We start from the raw sequence: 23,600 nt of genomic DNA on the forward strand, positions 1-23,600 counted from the left end.
GCAACCTTCGTGATATGAATCCGAAAGAATTATTTATGATACATCATAGAAGGCCTCTATATGCAGACGTTCTTTAGGTTGCAGACATCAACAGAGAAATAGGCTACTCGCGCGGGTGTCTCTCCCCCCCCTCTCTCTCCCCGGTCTGTACTGCACGCTGTCAACAGACTAAACGACTACAGCGGTTTTCCGGTAACCTTGCGGGATCAACGTCGGTGCCAAAAACACTTCCGTTCGAAAACATTGATTTATTATAACAATTTACAGGTCAATAGTGACACAAAACGTAGACAATAGGAACAGGAAAGGGGCTGCTCGTGTATATTCTGGTCTGTTCACAATGGCAAAGCAGATTTGGGAAACAAACGGCAGGGAAATGTGTCATTACTTCGCATTAAACGTCTCTACTTGCGTACAGCAGTGTGGCGCCTTGTCGCTGTGGTGATTTATGTCCATCCGTCTCTCCGTCTCTCCTGAACCCCTCCCTGCAGAAACCTGCTCCCTCCTCTCTGCTGCCCCCACGCGGCGGCTCGAACCCATGACGGGCCGTGACCGGAGCCTTGTTCAAAGTAAAAGGGGTGATATTACGCCACCAGGTGTGAGTGTGATTAGCCATTACAATTCGTTTGAATATACTTGTGTTATCAGTAAAACACAGGAAAAGGCTGATTTACAAACGGCTTGTTGAGGCTAATCACACTCCCACCTGGTGCCATAATATCACCTTTGATGCAATTAGGACAAGGCATTACCGGACAGTGTCGTAAAATGGCTCGTTTTTTTTTTAATAGTGTTATACAAACCGGACAATGTCCGGTTTGAGATACGTAAACACGCAGTTTAAGCAATATCATTGTTTTTCGACTAATTTAATTCCCTTTATTTAAATGTATTAATTTATTTTAAATAATAAATAAAAGCTGCTGATTTCATTATGCAATGAGTGCTTGGAGGCAATCTTCACAAACATATTTTAGTGAATTTAAGATTTTTTGAGTTAATTGCCCAACAACAACTGCTAAACATACATTTGAACTTACTTGTATTACAACTGGTTTTACCTCCATAAAATTGGATAAAATTGCCTACTCAGAGGTATTCAAAAAAGGGCAAATGAAATCGTTCGCTAAATTATTTATTTGTGAAAAATTGCAAAAATATAAACATGTACCACGTGAACATTTCTTAGTTGACAGATAACTTAGAACCCCCTGAAGTCGCCATGCTCATTCAGAATAAGACTTAGAATTCATCGCAACAAGTTGTGTGTAAAACTATCACAGGTCCTAGTTCCACATGGATCCAACCTTCAACTCACTGATTGTGAAATAAACTGAGAAAAAATAACAATCATCGTGGAAGGACATCATTCGGCGACCCGTTCACTAAAGACGGTCGTTCCATAAGTCTGTATCACAGATACATACACCAAAAGTATGTTTGCAAGCACACACTCATATCATTTCATCATGAGAGTACACATGACGGGTTCGTTTCTATTGGCTCATTAAAAAAGATTTTCTTTTATTTTTAGTTTTTCTTTAAATTAATAATAAAAAATAACAATAAATGGGCTAGCCCTTCGTGTGACAGCGTCCGCCCCCACCGGTCACCAGAGGTCAGGCTCCACCCACACGATCTTCTGCTGCTCCTCCCAGATGATGGTGTGCAGGCGGTTGAGCAGGGCAGCGCTGTCGCTCCAGTGGTCGGGAGCCACCGTGCGACACACGCAGGGCAGCTTGTCTAGCAGCGACTCCTCGCTGTCGGAGCAGCTGAGCAGCCGCTTCTCGTTCAGCCCGTGGCGCTGCAGCTTAGACCTGCAGGGGCACAAGGGAAGTTGGGCGTAGTTAGTGGAGCTGGGACTGCGTTTTATTGGCCCTGGAGGAGGGGAAAGGAAGGTGATGCAGCAGCAAAAAACAGGCAGACACGGAAACCAGAAACAGACAGCAAGACATGTGTGTTGACATGTGTTAGAGTGTTAAGGGCAGTATTGGGCATTATTTCCAACGGTACAATAAGTACTTCACAGTAGCCCTCCACTACTTGGTGTGAACACAGCCTTCTGGTTGAGGTTCTGAAGCCTCAGCAGACTTGATGGCCTACAGTACACTGTGGGACCAGCAGAACCTAGAGCCCGTCTTCTCTGTTACCTGAGGTTCAGGACGCCGCCCAGACCCCGCCCTCTGTTACCTGTGCTTCCAGGCCCCGCCCCCTCTGTTACCTGAGCTTCCAGGCCCCGCCCTCTCTGTTACCTGAGCTTCCAGGCCATGCCCTCTCTGTTACCTGAGCTTCCAGACCCCGCCCTCTGTTACCTGAGCTCCAGGCCTCGCCCTCTGTTACCTGAGCTTCCAGGCCCCGCCCTCTTTGTTACCTGAGCTTCCAGGCCCCGCCCTCTCTGTGACCTGAGCTTCCAGGCCGCGCCCCCTCTGTTACCTGAGCTTCCAGGCCCCAGCCTCTCTTTTAGCTGAGCTTCCAGGCCCCGCCCCCTGTTACCTGAGCTTCCAGGCCCTGCCCCCTTTGTTACCTGAGCTTCCAGGCCACGCCCCCTCTGTTACATGAGCTTCCAGGCCCCGCCCCCTCTGTTACCTGAGCTTCCAGGCCCCGCCCCCTCTGTTACCTGAGCTTCCAGTCCCCGCCCTCTCTGTTACCTGAACTTCCGTGCGCTGCGGGTAGACTGAGCCACGAAGATGATGATGGGGAAGATGTCTGCTCTGTGAAGGCGGCGCACACAGTCCAGACCCAACGGCAGCACACAGTGGATTCCCTGTGGGGGCGGCGGACAGGAACAGGAAGTGGAGGATGGAGATGGTCAGATGGCCGGTGAGTTACAAGACAATATATTCAGTGATGATAGTCTGCGAATGTACCAGGTCAAGGTATTGTGTTGATATTTTTTCGCTGGTCCTCTGATGAAAACCGGTGTCATGGTTTTCTTCTCATTTTTATTATTACCTTTACACAAACGCTAACCACCAAATAATGAAATACTAAATCATAAGTCATTTACATTTCAGCGTTTCATTCGATTTTTATCACAGTTAAACACTTCCAAAAAACGATTTACTTAAGCTACCTTTTATTGCTTTTTTATCACTACAGCCCTATGTTTATCAGTGTGTTTTGAAAGGATGCTGAATTAATAAAGATACTATTATTATTTATAGAGCCAACATCGGTAACCTCCATGTGAACCTTAGTGTGGGTCTCACTGCACATTTTCCATCGAGATCCTCACAATGAATAACGTGAAACAATATATATTATGCAAACACACCCAGAGCATTGTGTGTGTGTGTGTGTGTGTGTGTGTGTGTGTGTGTGTGTGTGTGTGTGTGTGTGTGTGTGTGTGTGTGTGTGTGTGTGTGTGTGTGTGTTTATGTGTGTGTGTTTGTGTCTGTGTGTGTGTGTGCGTGTGTGTGGGGGTGGGGAATATGTGCGTATGTGTGTGTGTTTGCGTGGGCGGGAGTTTGTGTGTGTGTGTGTGCGTGTGGGGGGGGGGGTGGAAGTGTGTGTGTGTGTGTGGGGGGGGGTAGTGTGTGTGTTTGTGTGTGTGTGTATGTGTGAGGTTGTGTGTGTGTTGGGGAAGTGTATATGACTGTATGTGTAAGTGTTTGTGTGTGTGTGTGTGTGTGTGTGCGTCGGTGGGAGTGTGTATGTGTGTGTGTGTGTGTGTGTGTGTGTGTGCGCGCGCGTCGGTGGGAGTGTGTGTGGGCGGGAGGGCATGCGGGGTGCCCACCTTCTTCATGACCTTCTCCACACTCTGCAGGGTGTAGCAGAGATGACTTCCTCCCTGCTCTGCCTCCTCCAGCACCTCGGACCTCTGGAGCCTCACGGCATGGGCACTGGAGCTGAGCAACTCTGCAGAGAGATAGGGGGAGGGAGGGGGGAGAGGTCGGAGGGAGGGGAGAGAGGGAGAGAGGAAGGGAGGGGTGGAAAGGGGGGAGAGGGGGGAGGGAGGGGGGAGAGGGGGGAGCGAGGGGGGAGAGAGGGAGGGAGCGAGGGGGGGGAGAGAGAGAGAGAGAGAGGGAGAGAGGAAGGGAGGGGTGGAAAGGGGGGAGAGGGGGGAGGGAGGGAGGGGAGAGAGGGAGGGAGAGAGAGGGAGAGAGGAAGGGAGGGGGGGAAAGGGGGGAGGGAGGGAGAGGAGAGAGGGAGGAAGCGAGGGGGGAGAGAGGGAGAGAGGAAGGGAGGGGGGGAAAGGGGGAGAGGGGGAGAGATAGAGAGTGAGAGAAAGAGAGAGAGAGAGAGAGAGAGAGAGAGAGAGAGAGAGAGAGAGAGAGAGAGAGAGAGAGAGAGAGAGAGAGGGAGGAAGTGGAGAACATAGAGGAGAGTTTGAGTAAACGACGAGAACCGTGTGAGCCAGGACTCCCTTATCTATATTTACACATTTGATTGCCTTCCTAAAAACCAAACCGACTAAATATCCCTCTCATTATGCTGGACACGCCTTATAAAACAGTTTCCTCTAACATAACCTTCAGTTAATAAATAAGTTAGTACATTTACAATTCGCTGTAGTATGTGCAATGACAATAAAGATAATTCTATTCTACTCTCGTAGTTTGACGATACGATGCTACTTTATTTGTCAGTAGGGCCCTGAAATTCATTTTTGCATCCCTGGGAAGGCCCCTGAAAACATTTAGGACAGACAAGTATCCAAGTACAAATGACACACGACATGACAGCACCGCGAGACACAAGCAGCACAGACGACAGATTAGGCAAGCACAGGTGTTGACCGGAAAGACACAAGTACGGACACAGGATGACGCCTGACACGGCACAGCTCACAGAGCCACAAAACACTAATCGACTCCCGGGGGGGGGGGGGGGGGGGGGGCAGTGGAACGTGAAGGCAGGCGGGGGGGGGGGGGGGGGGTGCTTCCTCACCGGGCTCACACAGCTGGAAGCCCTGCCAGCAGGCCAGCTTCTCGTCCAGCACGCGGCCCAGGACGGTGGGCAGCACCAGGACGGGACGGCACACCGGGGGGTAGTGGGGTGTGACCAGGGTGTACGGCATGAGGGTCACGCAGCCACGGGGGGGCGCCGCCGCCGCCGCCTCGCCTGGGAACAGGAGGGAGGGGGCGGGGTTAGAGGTGGAGGAGGAGGAGGGGCCCCTCTGTGGCGGTAGTGGTGGTCCGGTGGAGGACTGTCACTGGTTACTGTGTAGCGGTAGTAGAGGTGTTGTAATCGATGGGCTTGCCCCGTGCAGGTTGGGTGAACACACGCACGCACACACACACACACACACACACGCACACACGCACACACACGCACACACACAAACAAACGCACACAGACACACACAAATGCAAATACACAGCACACACATGCAAATGCACAGCATACACGCACAGTAAACACAAACACACACAGAGGCCAAGCAAACACACACATAAAAAAAACACACACACGCACTCAAGTGACTCGAAAGGCTCGTTTACTTCCATGTTGCCACTGTGCCTTAAGGAAACGTGTTTCCCCCCCCCCACCCACAGACACACACACACACACACTCCCCCCACCTGGCTCTCGGCTCTTGGCGCTGCTGACCTGGACGCTGAGCCACAGCGAGCTCCTGCCCTGACGGCCCGTGCTGACGATCCTCACCGCCTTCTGCTTCTCCTTGGCCCCTCCGGCCCCCGCCGCCCCCTGCAGAGTCGGGGGGGGGGGGGAAGAACACGCCCCAGCCCGTCACGTCACGTCACACGCCCCGTCGCCATAGCAACCACCGCCACCACCACCAAGACACGAACACGGGGCCTCCGTGAAGGAACCTCGACCGAGGCACCAAAAAGCTTTTTTTTTTTTAATGAGAGTTATTTATCGTATTAGGTGGGGGATGGGGACGGCGGTTACCTTGCCGCCTGTCTTGGTCTGGAAGCTCATGTACTCGATGGCTCTGATCAGAAGCCGCTGGGCCCTTCAGGGTCAGGGGTGAAGGAGGAAGAACCAGGTTTAACATTACTCTGTTGATTGGCTATTGTTGCAGATCATCAGTGTAGCGCAGTGTCCCTCTTCAGATAGAAGGAACAATAACACTATGTGTGTCTCTCTGTCTCTCTCGCTCTCTTTCTCTCTCTCTCTCCCTCCCCCCCCCCCTCTCTCTCTCTCTCTCCCTCCCCCCCTCTCTCTCTCTCTCTCTCTCTCTCTCTCTCTCTCTCTCTCTCTTTTTCCCCCTCTCCCTCCCTCTCTCTCTCTCTCTCCCTGTCTCTCTCCCCCTCTCTCTCTCTCTCTCTCTCTCTCTCTCTCTCTCTCTCTCTCTCTCTCTCTCTCTCTCTCTCTCTCTCTCTCCCTCTCTCTCTCTCTCTTTCCCCCCCTCCCCCCCTCTCTCTCTCTCTCTCTCTCTCTCTCCCTCTCTCTCTCTCTCTCTCTCTCTCTCTCTCTCTCTCTCTCTCTCCCTCCCTCCCCCCCTCTCTCTCTCTCTCTCCCTCCCCCCCCCCCCCCCCCCCCCACCTGTAGTAGTTGGGGATGGTGCCCCCCTGGAGGTCTACCAGCTGGCTGGGGTGGACGTGGCTGGCCTCCCAGGTGCTCTTGCCCCCGGGGGGGCACGTGTTGGTCACGTGGAGGATGTCGTTGCAGGCCACGGCCAGCGGGCCCCCGGGCCCCCGGGGGATGGCCATGTTGACCCTCACGTAGAAGGAGTCCCCGGAGGGGGCCGCACCGCTCGGGGGCCGCTGCAGGAGGCTCTCATAGGCTGGGGGACCGGGGGGGGGGGGGAGAGAGAGGGGGGGGGGGGGGGAGAGAGAGAGAGGGGGGGGGGGGGGGAGGGAGAGAGAGAGAGAGAGAGAGAGAGAGAGAGAGAGAGAGAGAGAGAGAGAGGGAGAGAGAGAGAGGGGGAGAGAGAGAGAGAGAGAGAGAGAGAGAGAGAGAGAGAGAGAGAGAGAGAGAGAGAGAGAGAGAGAGAGGGAGAGAGAGAGGGAGAGAGAAAGCGAGGGAGACAGGGAGCAATTTCCGATCATGCACTAGTTAATGCAACGTTAGTGAATTATAGACAAGGTATTTTAACCTGCTCTGATGACTAATGTTTCAGGTGGATCGTAGCCTCTGCAGAGGAATCGAACAGTCATGGAACATGACATAACAGCAACACTGCAACCACAGAGCAGCTATAGATAGATGGATAGATACATGTCTGCACTTCACTGGAAATATTTAACTAAACAAACTATTCCAGATCATTGAGTGCACAGAACCAAAACATTTAAACTGGTTTGACAGCGTTCATGCTGTCATGGCTCATCGTTATCTCTTCTCACGCGTCAAATCAGGTAACAAATTGCAATACTACAAGAGAAGTGTAATGAATAGAACTTCTTGTTTCTCCTCTTAATCCCTCACTACCCGCACCCACTCCTCGCAATGAATTATTTACTTCATCTCAATACTCTCACTCCTAAGTAAATCAGGAAAGATTACAGGGAAATAAATCAGGAAGGATTAAAGTTAAATAAACTAGAACTGCAAGCAGTTATGCAGGGGTCCAAGAAGTGTGCATTTCGCCGGCACAACGCGACAAGAAATGTGCGTTTCGCCGGCACAACGCAAAGCATGTGTTCAAAACGCTACCCTGAACCTGTGGATACAAAGGATTTGACTGTGGTAGGAGTAGCGAGAAGTCAGTGTAGCGCGGCGAAAAATTTTGTAGAAGATATACAATTTCCTCGTTTATTGCGCCCCCTAATGGCGAAATTTTCCGAAATTTTTATCGAACACATTAATGTTAGCACCAACATGTGTGTAAAATGTGGACTCGATCCGATGTCTCATTTTGGTTTTTTTGGGATTTTTGATTTTCCACGTCAAATTTAGCTAATAAACAAATATTCAAAACTCTACCGTTTCGTCGTCGAAAGTCGGATCAAAAAACTGTCTGAGGGTTTATTTGCGTGTGCGTCTGAAGATGCCGTGTGCAAAGTTTGGTGTTGATTGGTCGAGAAATGTGGGAGGGATAGCAAAAATACAGTTTTGCGGTTTTCGCGATTGTGCGAAAAAAAATTAATGACGCAAATGGGCGTGGCCTATGCCAAAAGATGCAGCAGACTCCAGTGAATAAGTGGGTACAAGTTTTTGACTGTGGGAGGTTCGGTGTGGGAGCTATAGCCCCAAACGTGTTTCTCCTTGGTATAGCGCCACCTAGAGGCCGGCATGTCTGGATTTGGTTATCTGAGTAGCGGTGCCGGACCTGGTTCTAGTCATGTAATTGGCGCGTGTGCACCATTTACGGTTTGGGCTGTGGACCGACTTTCAAGGCGGGAAGTATAATAATAATAATAAGAAAAATCCTTACAAAAACAATAGGGATCCAACCTGTTGGCTTGGACCCCTAATAAGGAAAGATTAGAGTGAAGGAATCAGGAAAGATTACAGAGAAATAAATCAACAGAAGAGGGCACCCCCGCGTTTCACCGTGGGTCCTACCGTCTTGGCTGGAGCGCAGGGAGAGGTGGCAGAGGCCCCTGACCTGGCCTAGGGCCCACAGGGCCTCCTCTAGGGTGGAGTCCTGCAGCACCATGCTCAGGGACTGCTGGTCGTGCTCGAACTTCACCTGCAAAGACAACGACACGCACAAGCTGAAGCCTGCCCCCTGGAGGGAGACGTGGGCCCCACGCCCGACCGACCGGGAGAAAGACCTCCCGAGAGGGGATACAACGTAAAGTGATAGACTTTAGGTTGGCTCCAAAAAACGAAAATAAGCGCAATGAATCTTCGAGGGATGTATCCAAGCCACGACTGATGAATACATTACAGTAAAATAAACGTCAAAGTCAGTTAATAAACGGAGTCACGGAAAGGCTCAGGATTGTGGGAGTTTGATCTGAAAGCCAATTTAAATCTTGATCTGATTGATCATCATTCACATCTTTATCTAAGAAATGCCGTCAAATGTCGGCTCGTGTTCCTTGTCTTTGATACACTACATGTCATGTGGACAGCAGAGGGCAAAACGTTCAGAAACAACGAGGTTCATTTGTAATGCGTCTTAGATGGGGTTTGATCTGAAAGGCAGTCGAATCATGACATACACGGAGAGATTCACACCCCCTCACCCCCCCCCCCCCCCCCCCCCCCCCCCCCCCCCCCCCCAGAACCACCCCGGACCCTCCCCCCCCCCCCCCCTCACCTCCACTATCTGCGCCCCGGGGCTGATGCCCACGGTCTGCGCGGCCGAGCCCTCCGCTACCCCGCTCACGAACACGCCCGTCTTGTTGCCCCCGACGACGGAGAGCTGGGCGAGCAGGTCCTTCCCCTGGAAGGAGATGGTGAGCACACGGCCGAAGAGACGCACCGCCTTGGGCCGCGACCGCATCAGGAAGGGAGGGGCGGAGCCTCTGGGGGGGGTCGAGGGACTGAGAGGGAGGAGTGAGGTGGGGACGGGAACGAGGGAGTGAGAGTGAGTGCGGTGTGGGAAAGGGTTGAGCGGGAGGAGTGGGTGCGAGGAGTGAGTGAATGAGAGGAGGGGGATGAGTGAGGGAGAGGTGTTAGTGAGAGGAGGGAGTGAGAGGGGTGAGATAAAGGAAAGGACGGAGCGAGAGGCGAAGGAAAGGATCGAATAACAGGAGTGAGTGAGTGAGGAGTGAGATTAAAGGAAATTATTAAGTGAGATGAGTGAGTGAGAGGACAGCGGGGAGTGAATGAGTGAGAGGAGGGTGTGAATGGAGTGAGATGACGGAACGATTTGAATGAGAGGAGTGAGTTAGTGAGTGAGAGGAGTGAGAAAAACGAAATGTTCGAGTGAGACTCAAGGAAAGGATCGAGTGAGTGAGAGGAATGAGCGATGCCCGTTAACTTTGAACATAACACATTTTTCAGTTCAATCATTGAAAACACTGAACACCACCACAAACAAACAGCCCTAGAATAACTCGGACCGGAACAGTGTAAATAATCCATGAAGAAAGAAAAGCAGTGTCTCTAATGTCCTCATTGTCACAAGCATTCCTCTTCCGCATTCCTCCCTGCGGCGGGTACTAGCGGTAGCGTGTGTTATTCTGTCCTCACAGAGTCGATGTTGGCACCGCGGTGTCGCCTGCCTCACCTGTCTGCCCCGTTGCCCCTGGAAGGACACCTCCCACCCGACGTCTCCGTCTCGAATTCTGCAGAGGTGAGACAATGTGTGCTTGTTGGTTTTGTTCCAAAGGTTAATGCCTTTCCTCCTGGCTCACGTCCAGCATTCAGCACGGCCTATGGGGTCCTTAGTGACGGGCATATAATCACCAATATGTTCACGTGAACACACGCACCGACGTGCGCGTGCACAGACACACGCACCGACACGCGCTTGGACAGATACACACACACATGGACGGAAGTCGCACCGGAAGTTCGGACCCTTACCGTTTGGGAGAAACACAAAGTCGTCCAACGGGGGGCAGATTTCAGCTGTTTCTGGGCTGGAAGATAAGGAAACATGCATGCATGTGCACGCACACACACACACACACACACACACACACACACACACACACACACACACACACACACACACACACACACACACACACACACGGACGCACACACACAAATACACACACACGCACAAACACACAAATACACACGCACACATACACACACACATTAGCCATTGACATTGGCATATCAACTATCAGGAAGGATATCGACAGTCATAATATTGTAACAGTGTAGTTGGCAGTGAAAGTCTTCACATTAACAACGTGCCTTTTGTCCAGGCTGTCAGGAAACAGCACAATGGTTGGGATCAAAATCCCTACCTCAAGGGTGAATAATGTTGGGTTGGGTAACCCCCAGCTGTGGGTATTTAGTGTGTACTAAATAGTTAGAATTGCACATCCCACCCCCCGAGGATCAGTGGTTGTGCTTGAGGCCTCCGTGTCATTAATTCAGGGTTACGCTTTGATTGGGAGTCCACACAATGGATAACCACGGCTAGGTCTAAAGTGCTCCGAATGATGTCACCTCCCACCGCGAGGAAGAGAGGCGACTGTTAACGAGTGCACTATCTCTCAGGCGTCAGAAAGATGAGCACGCCAGAGTCTCTTCCTGGTAACCCCCTGGACTAGACTGGCAGACGGCTAACGCCTGATCTATTGATTCACCGCGTGGACAATGGTGCTCACATGAGAGAGGACTGGAAGACTGCATGTTCATGATGTCTGTTCAAAGCGGAGCAACACACACATGCCCACGTACACGCACATGCACGCACACACACACACACGCGCGCGCGCACGCAAACACACGCAGACACACACATGAACACACACACACACGCAAACACACACACACACACACACACACACACAAATATAAACACAGACGCACACACACACACACACACACACATAAACACAGACGCACACACACACACCTGCTCTCTGCGTATAGCTCCCCCTCACGTCGGCGCAGTGACTCTGGTCCCGGCGGCTGCGCGGTCAGGGAGCGAATGCTGCAGGGTGGGCCGTCCTCAGACTACACACACGCACACGCACACAGGCACATGCACACAAAAACACACTTACAGATTAGCATACATATATACACACACACACACACACACACACACACACACAGGTCAACATACATATGTACACACAGACACAAATACACACACCCACACAGAAACACAGACGTGCGTGTGTGTGTGGGTGCAGTGTTTCCCCCAGCACTGTGTTGTTAAGGCGGCTGCCTTATCAACAATAGGGCCCCGCCTTGACTGCCAATGTATATAAAATAAATAAAAAAAATTATCAATTTTTTTTTTTTTTTTTTTTTAATTATTATGCATTAACAAAGTAGAAAACTCTCGTAGGGAAAGAAAACATACTTCCATCAGGTGTAAAAATAAAGATCAATAATGCATCGGTGTTCACAACAATGGTCGTGACATCAAGCTTTTTCAATTGAATTTAACCAGGGAGACCCCCCCCCCCCCCCCCCCCCCCCCCCCCGCTCCTTGACCACCTTGACTAAGACATTTACTGGGGGAAACACTGGGGTGTATATATATATATATATGTGTGGGTGTATATATATATATATATATAAACACCCACACACACACGCACGTCTGTGTTTCTATATATATATATATATATATAGATATCAGAGATGGAAATTAAGTTTTTTGCCCACCAGCCGCTGTGGCAGGTAGATTTAAAAATCTACCACACTCATCTTTTTTACTAGCCACTTTTTATACACTATATATTTTTTTAATGTATGCGTACATTTTAAACAATATAATAGTGACAATAGACAAGAAAAGTGTGTTTCCATCAGAAGTGATTTTTACTGTAAGTGGGTTCTACCAAGGTACTGAGTTGAAGACGTTACACCCTTACCGCATATGATAAACAATTCACAGGTATCTGCCATGATAAGTCATGTTTATTTCAAAGGTGTTACGATGACAAGTTTGGGGATAATTCATCTACACAAAGTATTTTCAATAAAAAACAAATTTACATATTAACAATTAAACAACATGCATGGCTACGCCATCATAACATGTTATTAAAATGTGACTGCATACAAATGTGTCCACTAACGTGTGATAGTAAGCACTATTGGCCCTTAACACTAACACTAACAGAAAAAACACTGCCTCAAAAGGCAATTGGCTTAAGCAATACAAGTTGAGGCATACACTTGAACTTTATACCCTGAACTTTTAAACGTTGCAAACGTGCAAAAACATAATTATATATTTATGTGGCATTCAGTCCAATGCTGAAAATATATCTGTGGCATCAGGCCAATGCTGTGGTAATGTGTGTAAAGTATGACCAAGTTTTTCTTTCTGTTCAAATCTAGATAGAACTTTATCAATCCCCTGTAGGAGAAATTTGTTAATGTTTGTTAAGAGGACGTCTGGTTACCCGGGAAACACATTTGATTCCTACCTGTAACACTGTTAAATAGCGGCCCAAATTGGTGGACGCTATCCTGGTAATTTCTTCTGCGTGAGAAATACAAAGTGTGGCGTGTGAGCGTGTGCATGGGTTTCACACAATTATTGTGTGATTCACACAAAAGCGCTCATGCAAATCTAGCATTAAAGGTTAATTTAAGGAAGTTCTCTCCTGCCACGCTGAAAGGAGTTCGCTAGTAGTAGTGCTTTAATTTGCAGTGTCAGAGAATTCTGAGAAATCTGAATGCTGACAAAATTCTCAGAATTCTGACACTACAAATTATTGCGCGCTACGACCAGTGAACTACTTGAAAAAAAAAACTCGACATCGCGACCAGGCGACAAATGACTGGGGAGAACCTTCTTAAATTAACCTTCAATGCTGGATTTAATTATCAGAATTTGGATTTTATCCAAGTATTCTGACTTTATTATCAGAATGCTGAATTTTATCTCACAATTCAGACTTTATTTGCCTATTCGATTTCTGAATTTAAATTCTTGTGATGAATAATCTACATTTGTACAGTCGATGTGCAGCACTTTAATTCCCGTCAACTTTTTTTTCCTAACACCAGCACTTCCACAACTATGCCCATGTTCCTGACTGCTATATACAAAACCATTTATATATTTATCTATCTATTTTTCGGCTGGGTAGTGATAGTCGCCCTAAATGCAGCTTTAATGTGGGCTCTGATTCTGAATGAATGCCGCTGCTGAACTCTGTGAATAAATAAAGGGAACTGAAATCTATAGAAGACACGTGGTTTTGATGTACCGGTGAATTCCAGCTGAAAGTGGAACATTGCTGCCATCATGGGAAGTTAATGTAGCCTAGGCCTATTGTAAGTAGCTTTCAATTCCGTGTTCTTTTGTTGAACATATCCCCCACTAGCTTCCCCCACCCCCACACAGATTTTGACCTGTAGAAACCTATATAGTGGAAACCGATATGCCCTCTCAACAACAAAACGTTTGAGTCACTTCTATGGAAGTAAATCTGTGCCATCGGATTTTGAAAATAAAAAGCCACTGAACTCTAAACACTGAATATTTATGCATTGAAATAACGTATCTGGATTTGAAATGAACTCCTATTCAGCTTTTTTTTCAATGTTAAAAATTCAAAATCAAATATTCAACGTTAAAACTGGAATCACAAATTGGATTAAGAATACAGATATTAATCAGACATTAAAAAGAGTGATTTCCTTGACATTTGCATTTCCCCGCTGCTTTTCCTTTTCCTATTAGCTATTTGATTTGCTTAGTCATTTAGCTTCTCCTTTTAGCCTATCCATTTAGCCTTTCGGTGACAATTTGGGCCTTGCAAAGAAAAACAACGCAAATTAGCCATGGGATGTTACAAGCTCTCTGATTGGCTAAAGAGCCGCACCCGCCTAAACACTGTTTAAATGCGGCTGGCATATATCTTATCTTCTTAAAAGGGTCTTCTTGGCGCCTAAACAGTGTGCATTTTGCATTGTTTTTTTTTGCAAGGCCCAAAGTGTCAAGTGTAAGTGTAGTTTTTTTTTCTACTGATAGTTAGATAGACAGACAGACAGACAGACAGACAGACAGATGAACAGACAGACAGACAGACAGACAGACAGACAGACAGACAGACAGACAGACAGACAGACAGACAGACAGACAGACAGAGAGACAGAGAGACAGACAGACAGACAGACAGACAGACAGACAGACAGACAGACAGACAGACAGACAGACAGATAGACAGGCAGACAGGCAGACAGACAGATAACACACCTCAGGGTTGAAGAAGGGGTAGTCCGTGGGGTCGAGGGCCGTCGTGCGGCGGAGGGGGGGCCGGGGGGGGGTCCCGCTGGAGTCCTCACTGCTGGAGCCCAGGCTGTCCCAGGAGCCCCCCGACTACACACACACACACACACACACACACACACACACACACACACACACACACACACACACACACACACACACGCACACGCACACGCACACGCAGACACACACACACACACACACACACACACACACACACACACACACACACACACAGACATACACCCAGAGACAAACATTAACACATGCACGCACACGTTCACACACATTTACGCACATGCACACACACACACACACACACACAAGCACACCCACCCACCCGAATTCACACAAACACACACGCACACACAAGCCCACACACGCACACAAGCCCACACACAAGCCCCCCCCCCCCCCCCACACACCCCCACCCACACACACGCACACACACTTTATGTACATGTGGGACGATCCCTTATTCAGTATATGCCTCTAAACATATTAAAGTTATTCTAAGTGAATGAGTGAGTTCGTTACATCGGCGGAGTAAAGGCAGACGGTGGTGGGGGTCCGGGCCCCCTGGCAGGAGAACAGCCTCTCCTGGAGCTCCACTATCTGGGAGCGCAGGGTGTCCTTGTCGGCCAGGCTGCGGCTGATCTGGGCCTGGGCCTCGTCCCGGGACGCGTACGCCTGGGGAGGAAGGGTACAGGGAGGGGTGAACACAGCTCATGGTACCTCCGTCGCTCCGTTAGCTTATAATGAGGATCAACACACAAACACACACACACACACACACACACACACACATACCTACACGCACACACACACTCATACATGCACACACACATACTCATACACACAAACACTCATCAACAAATACACACACACGCACGCACATAAGCATAAATACACGCACATACACACACAAACACAGGTCAACATACATCTATACACACACACGTACTCAGAGAGAAGAGGAGAAAATGTTGAGGAAAAGCCATGTTAATTTGTTATATATGTTCATACATCCCAAATCTTGGTCATTTGTAATACATGTTAATGTATTCCAAATCATGTTCATTTGGAATACATAAACCAATCCTAAATTTCCCTTCCGCACCATTAACCCAAGCTTAACAATAATAAACACAAAAATGTAGTTGTTTAAACAACTCGTTAAAAACTACATTTCCCAGTGCCCATGCTACTGCGGAGGCCATTGTAGGAGTGCGACCCTCACCTGGTCTCTCTCGTCCTGTAGCTCTCTCATCTGGCCCTGGATCACGGAGCTCTTCTCCTTGAACATGTCACAGTCCAAGGTGAGCTGCTTCACCTGCAGTGCCAGCTGCTCCTTCTGGTCCAGGGACTGGAGGGAGAACACACCAACCTTTGAACCCTGGGATCATTCTGGGACTTTTAGTTTTCGGTGCACCATTTATATTTAAATCTATATTTAGCGTATTTAGCAGACGCTTTTATCCAAAGCGATTTACAAGTACATTTGTCAGAAGAAGGTGAAACAATCTATCGCTGTCAGTACAGTAAGGATGTTCATAGAACCACGTGCCAAGCACCAATAATTGCGAGGTTAACCCGTTCCCCGGATACAACAAAGAAAGCTAGGATAAGATGCTACACATAAGATGGTAGCTTTAGTCAACCACCCCAGTCGACTTAAGCTTGACCCTTGACCCTGACCCCAGACTCTGAAACGTGGGAGAATACGAGACAAATATGAGCAGAGAGTATGGGAAAAATAAACAAGGAACAAATATTGCATGAAAATCGAACAGAAAGGGGTGATATGAGGACTTAATTGTGTCAGTAGAGGGTAGGTTATCTAGAGAAAGAGATACGTTTGTATGGGAGAGCCGCTTGTACTCATTTGTTCTTATCTCAGGCTGATCTCACGCCTGGGGACTGGAGAGGGAAAGAAAGGAGAAACAGGTGTGACAACAGGTACTGCACCCTTTATCGGTATCTGCTTATCCAACCGCAGCCGCCATGTGGCGGGGGTTCCCCGATCTATCTAGGGCATGAGATTGGCAGTGGGGAGGTGGAGGAGGAGGAAGAGGAGGAGGAGGAGTAGAAGGAGGAAGAGGAGGAGGAACAGGAAGTGGAGGTAGAGGAGGAGGAGGAGGAGGAGGAACAGGAAGTGGAGGTAGAGGAGGAGGAGGAGGAGGAGGAGGAGGAGGAGGAAGAGAAGGAGGAACAGGAAGTGGAGGTAGAGGAGGAGGGGGAGGAGGAGGAGGAGGAGGAGATGTGAGGGAAGGAGGAGGAGGAAGAGGAGGAGGAGGAGGAAGAGGAGGAGGAGGTGGAGGTAGAGTAGGAGGGGGAGGAGGAGGAGGAGGTGTGGGTGGTGAAGGAGGAGGAGGAAGAAGATCAGGAAAAGGAGAAGGATGCGTGGGTGGTGGAGGAGGAGGAGGGTTGGGGTCTGAGTCCTCACCTCTTCCTTCTCTCGGAGCAGCCGTTCGTTCTCGTCCCTGTAGCTCCTCAGCTGCTCGGCCAGCTCCATGCGTCCATCCCGGGCCTCAGCCAGGTCCTGGGCCAGGATGTCCTCATGGGCCTGGGGGATGGAGCGCTAGGTTAGCTACGCTGTTAGCATCTGTTTAGCAATATGTCCTGGGTAAATCAATGCAAATGTAAATGGACTGCATTTATACAGCGCTTTTCTAACCATTGGCCACCCAAAGCGCTTTACAATATTGCGTCACATTCACCATTCACCCACCGACGGCGGAGTCAGCCTCGCAGGGCGACAGCCAGCTCGTCTGGACCAGTAAGGGTTAGGTGCCTTGCTTAAGGACACCTCAATACTCAGCTAGGAAGAGCCGGGGATCGAACCAGCAACCTTCAGCTATTGTTACTAGGTTAGAACCCTAGTAACAATATCACATAAATTATATAACCTTAATCACTTCATCGCTACGTAAATGAATAAGCCTTTGTTTCATGTATCCATTGAAGTGTTGAGCAACGCACTTGCAATATATTTTTGGATGTGTGTTTGTTTTCTGTGTACGAGATAGCTCCTGTTCCGTCCCCTACTGAAAGGTGATAGGTTGGCAACCACTTGCATTGTCATTGTTGTCAAGAGTGTTACTGCCACACTCCATGGCTATTGATCACACCATTATTGGGTCAAATATTTGTGTTTCTCCAGACCATTTCCTACTTTCTAACGCAGTGTATTAATGAGACACTTCAGCTGCTCTGAGGCCAGCCATAGCTCCTCACACCTGGATGTTTACCTGGAGGAACCATGTACACACACTGTTTCTCTGGAGATGCTGACTGTGTGTGTGTGTGTGTGTGTGTGTGTGTGTGTGTGTGTGTGTGTGTGTGTGTGTGTGTGTGTGTGTGTGTGTGTGTGTGTGTGTGTGTGTGTGTGTGTGCGTGTGCGTGTGTGTGCTTTTAGCTACAAGTTTGGAACCAGACTTTAAAAATGTTGTCAAAAATAACAGAAATGTTCAGAAACTCCTTATGAGACCCAAATTATAAAAGGATTCCAGTCAAGCAAATTCACAGTTTTAACATTCAACCCATTTTGTCAGCGAGCAGGAGCCCAGATGGGAGGTTCCTCACCGGGCTGAACTTCTCCACCATCATGATGTCCCTGCGCAGCGCGCTGAGCTCCTCGCGCAGCTGCTGGGTCTCTGCCGGCGAGGCACACTTCAGCGAGCGCCGCTTCTGGTAGTCCGTCTCAGCCTGCGCCTTCTGCAGCTCCGTCTGCAGCTGGTACACCTGTAGGCCGCACCGAACACGAGCCAGCAGACAGGCAGACCGACAGGCGGACAGGCGGATTATTAAAAAGGAGTATTTTTTCACATCACATATTCCCATTCGCCCTCATAGTCTGCGCTTGTTTATCAAACTCTGAGGATTTAATTAAGAAGGGTTTTTTTTTTTCCATTTTAAATATTACAATTACGATTAAAAAAAAAAATTGTAAAGTTTTAAGCTTACAATTTTTTTAAGATCCCTTAAGATTTTTAAATTTTTTAAGTTAAATTATTTAACAATTTTAAATTGAAAACTAGGAATTAAAAAGGAAATTAAAATGTTACATTTTAAAATTTGACTATTTGCCCAAATCATGCATGTCTAACTTGTCTATCCGGACCTGCAGGGTGAGGTCCCGGCTCCGGATGTTCACGGCCGACTTCTCCTCGATGGCGGCGGTGTGGCGCACGTAAAGGTCGCACCGCTCGTCCTTCAGCTTGGTGAGCTCGCGGTTCGCCGCCGCCAGCTGCCGCCGCATGTGCTCGTTCTCCAAGCTGAAGCGGCGGGATTTCTCCTCCGCCTCCGTCATCAGGTCCATCTCCGCCTGCAGGGCGGTGCAGCGTCCACCCTGCCGGCCCGCCTCGTTGCGCGCCTCCTGGAGTTCCTTCTGCATGCCCGTCACGGCCCGCACCAGGTACTCTGTCAGCTCTGAGTACTTGATCAGGCCTGGCGAGCGGAGAGCAGAGAGACATGGTCGTTAACACAGTCTTCAGACAAGTAGGTAGCAGGCACGGCGTTATGGGTGGGCCTGACGGACCTAGGACCACCCACTGTTCAACAGGCCCACCCAAAAACTTTTTTCTTCAAAAAAATATAAATAAAGGTTAATATATTTTAATCATTATTATTAGGTTTTTTTAAAGGCTTCTGAAATGATTTATTTTTGCAATTTAGGAAACTTTGTTGATATTGATGCTTGATCCGATTTGCATTAGAGGGCTGTTATCTTCGTGGATTACCGTGAAATACATTTGAATGCATCTTCTTTGCATAATAAACCAAGCTCAGTATGTTCCTTGCGTGCCAAGCCGCGACCAAACCGGCTTGGCAGTGTAAAAAGGCCTAAGGAGAGGTCGCGGATAGGTCCGTCCTATGCACCGACATTTTTCACAATGCAACAAAATATTGAAAGAACATCAAGCTATTCAAATCTCTATATGCACGGATAATATAACAGTATATTAGTCAGTCATTTATATTAGGTTAAACAGGGATTTGATAACGTTTTTAATTTAAGGACCACCCACAATTGTTCTGGCCCATCCACAACTGGAATTCAGGCGCTGTGCCTGATGGGTAGTAGTTAATAATCAGGTAGTAGTTTAGGATTATTGTATGATTTAATCAAAGGGGTCGGGATTAAACAAGTGTATGCTTCTTCCCACTCCTTTTCAAATGTGTTGAGAAAAAAAAGGAAAAATAGAGCCTGGTTTTGTTTCCTTCATTTGATGACATGTTTCCTGCATATTTGAAATACAATTTTCAAATCAAATCGAGAAACAAGTCAAGTGGACTTTGTTGTCGGACCGACCACGCAACAGGTAACAAAGAGGACCGAAATTGCGTTTCCCAATACTCCAAATGTGCTATTAATATATTTACCACACAAATTATAACATGTAACGCACTAACATAGCAACATAACTCCATGATATAGAAACATAACAACAAGTGTGATAAGGGGTTCAACGGGGTGAGTTGGGTTTGTGCCTGCGTCGGAAAGCCGCCGCAGGGTCTGGACGGCGGTGGCCGTGCACCTCGCTAAGACATTAACCACAGGTGGGGCGGGGGAACACCCTTCTTGTCTTCCTTGCTGCATTCATGATTAGTTTAGGATGCCTGCGTGCATGTCAATTTGTACGACAACTCATTTACAACCTTAGAACAGCGACAACTTTTGCGTCTATTTATTTTTCATGTTTCATTTGTATTTTTAAACCTCTGTTTTAAACTGCTACTGAGCTGTTCTAACAAAGGAATTTCCCTCTGGGGGATTAATAAAGTTTTTATCTATCCATCTATCTATCTATCTATCTTCACTTTAGGAAAATCACTGATTCAGTATCTTATGTGTGTTTACGCACTTTGGGGACCTTTTGACGACTTTTGTCAACTTCCTGCTACTTTATCGTCTTTCCAACTGTGTGTCCACTTTGGACAACCTGTGTCAACCTTGCTGAACGATGGCGACCTTCGTGACTTTGGCGACTTTTGTTGACTTTTTCCGCACTACAATCACAGACGCAGAAACCCTGGGTGCAAAGTGCAGAGTAAGGACCCATGCCGTACCTAGGGCGGCTAATCAGTCGCAGAAGCATATTTCCGGCTCAACACTGCCTCTCTGGAGCCCTCCCTCCCCCCCCGTGCAGTGAGAGGACACCTCGCACACGGTTGCAACAACATCACAGAGGCCGGGATCTAAGGACGCTTTATCACGCACCGCTGAATTTGGATGGCTCTGTGCTGGGCTTCTGCCCGGTGACCTGGGTGTAGAGACAGGGGTAGTGGATCATCAGACTCTCCAGCAGGGCCACGCCACCGTTCCTCCCTTGAGTCCTCAGAAGGTCCAGCATGTAACCTGAGAGGGAGAACATCACGACAGCGATCAGGCGTCACAAAACACGACAGAGGCTCCGTTAGGAAAGGTCCTCGCTGGAATGACTTTTGCCCGGTCGAAGCGGGAGATTAAATTGTCGATAAGTCAACAGAGGTCATCGCTCTGGAATGTGATGTGTCCGAGTGGAGAGGGAAACTCGTACGCAATGTTACAATTAGGAACAAGCATTCCACCTGTGTACACTCTAACTAAAGATGCAAATGCTATAAGCACACCACAACATTCAACAATTTTAGTCTGATTATTAATTAGTTAGAATAACAGTCCGTCGACATCTATGAACGGTGGGAAGTTTAAGACATGGGATCGGATCCCATCGGTCGCACAGTACACGAGGCATTAACGTCAGACGCACAGGCACCAGCAGAACACGACGCCAGAAAACAAAAAGGTGATGAGTGTCTCAAGGCTCACTGGTTCTCATAGAGCGGTTGTGGAGGTTGTGACAGGAGAGGATCTCGTCTTCGTCCAGCTCGCTCAACACCCTGGCCTGCCTCAGGTAGGGGATCAGCATGCACGGCCGGACCCCCAGGGAGATCCGATGCCTGTGGTCGTTGATCAGTTCCCATAGTCCCTCCTCGTCCAGCTCCTTCAGGTCCGTACCCCTGATCACACACTCGCCCGCCATGCCGAGGGACACACAACACGCGTGTGTGTGTGCGTTTGTGTGTTTGTGTGTCGGTGTGTGAGGCAGAAGAGCAGCCTGAATCGCACTCCCTCACGTTTCCGTCAACATCTCCACAAAGTCACAGAGCAACATGATTAAAAAGCCGAGCCCAGCGAGCAAAAAAAACAAAACAGCAGTCCACGCCTCTCAGGCAACAGCGTCACCGCCTTTGCGTCAGGGGATGACAAACCTGAAAGACAAGACACGGACCGTGCTGCACACTGACACCCTCACCAAAACACACACACAAAAAGGGAGGCGGAAATGCCAACAATGTCGAAGTAACCCGAAACAGCGTATTTGCTGCACTCTATAAAACAACATATATCATTAGCTGTTATCGCTGACCGCTATGCTGGCACAGGGCCCGGTTCTGTTTGCTTCCAAGACATTCAATATCCGCTCGGAACACAAAGCCCTTCCAAATGAGGTTTTAGTGTTTGCAGAATGCAGTCAAACCAAAAAGCCGGCACTGTAAATCAAACATCCAGAAAAACACACACACACACACACACATGCCCATTCACATTAGGCTTATCAGATATATCGAAGGCGTGCCATAATAATGTCTAACTACAAATACTCATGTAAACACACAGTGATTGTCGCATGGTAATAGATGTGGTTAACAACACTGATATATATATATATATATATATATATCTATCTATATATATATATATATATATATATATCTATATATATATACATACATATATACATACATACACTTTCTGGAGAATCTCAGCACAGTTCAGGCAAACATAGAAGCTGTTATGGGTTGTTGACTATAAATGCTGTAAAACCTATTCTCGTGGAGGAGACACAAAATGGAAGCAGACTGCATCTATTATCTGCTTAGTACAGCGAATAGATCCTCAATACAAGGAGGTGCTTTCAGCGGCGCTGGGTATTGTAGCTTTGGTGGGGCGTTCCGCTTGCTCATTGGAGAGTCCTCTCCTTGGGGAAGGCCCCACTCCAATTTGAATGGTTAATTTCTTTCTGCTAAACCAGCGTCACTTGTTTTGTGTCAGTTGAAAGGAGAAATGCGTGCGAAGGGATAATGAGAGTGATAGGGAAGAACAGAATAGAAAATAGATTGATTTGGGGTTTTATTAGAGTTAGAGATGGTGCTGGATTGAAGATTGGTTCTAATAAGGTTAATAAGGGTTTTGACAGCTTTTCGGTTAGAAATTGTCACATTTTGGCTTTATCTTTTATAAAGTTATATAAACTTCAGAAGCGTTTTTGTCATCAGTTGATACTTTTTCACGTACAAAATGTAATATCTTTTATTGAATTTGTGGACTGGGTAAGATCCTGAAATAGGCAGCCCAATGTACTGGATCAGTATAAATTTTGAATTGGGCATTTTTTTTGTTTCTTCGTTTACCCCAAGAAACTAAATTGAATCTTGAGACACCGGAAGAGTCACCCCTTGATCTTTTGTCACATCTGTTGAAAATATTTTTATATCCGACAGCAATCAATAAAGCGAACCCAAAAAATCAATAAGTCTGTCTAGCCTCTTAAGAAATAATTGGACGAGCTCCCCGTCTCCCTACCTGTGTACATGTTTGTGTACACAGGTAGGAAGTGGTCACTCTCTCTATGACTAGTCTTCCAAAAGGATAGGCAGACCTTGACCTCAAACCGCCACTGGCATGTTACCACCCCCAATTAATGATTGTGTTGGGAAATGAGTGAGGAAATAAGTAAGCACAATGTACACATGCACAAAATACTAAATTTGACGCAAATGAATCAGGCACTGTGATCGATGCCCTAGTGGACTTTTGTAGTGGATTGACGTTGCCGCTATGGTTGACAAACAC

General features: G+C 48.0%; 1 protein-coding gene across 1 annotated transcript; it reads right to left on the reverse strand.

The window, feature by feature from the left end:
- Positions 1–1,117: 1,117 nt before the first annotated feature.
- On the reverse strand, positions 1,118–21,938 carry card14 (caspase recruitment domain family, member 14). The gene is made up of 20 exons (XM_030352158.1): positions 21,513–21,938; positions 20,922–21,059; positions 18,822–19,147; positions 18,284–18,442; positions 17,145–17,264; positions 15,939–16,064; positions 15,236–15,388; positions 14,666–14,788; positions 11,351–11,451; positions 10,339–10,394; positions 10,040–10,097; positions 9,125–9,350; positions 8,422–8,548; positions 6,457–6,697; positions 5,860–5,923; positions 5,526–5,652; positions 4,891–5,064; positions 3,737–3,858; positions 2,649–2,764; positions 1,118–1,817 (listed from the first exon to the last, which is right to left on the reverse strand). Exons 1-20 carry the CDS (start codon positions 21,724–21,726, stop codon positions 1,610–1,612), a joined length of 2,979 nt encoding a protein of 992 aa, XP_030208018.1. The 5' UTR covers positions 21,727–21,938; the 3' UTR covers positions 1,118–1,609.
- Positions 21,939–23,600: the final 1,662 nt, after the last annotated feature.

This window comes from Gadus morhua, chromosome 3 (assembly GCF_902167405.1).
Source record: "Gadus morhua chromosome 3, gadMor3.0, whole genome shotgun sequence".
NCBI lineage: Eukaryota > Metazoa > Chordata > Actinopteri > Gadiformes > Gadidae > Gadus > Gadus morhua.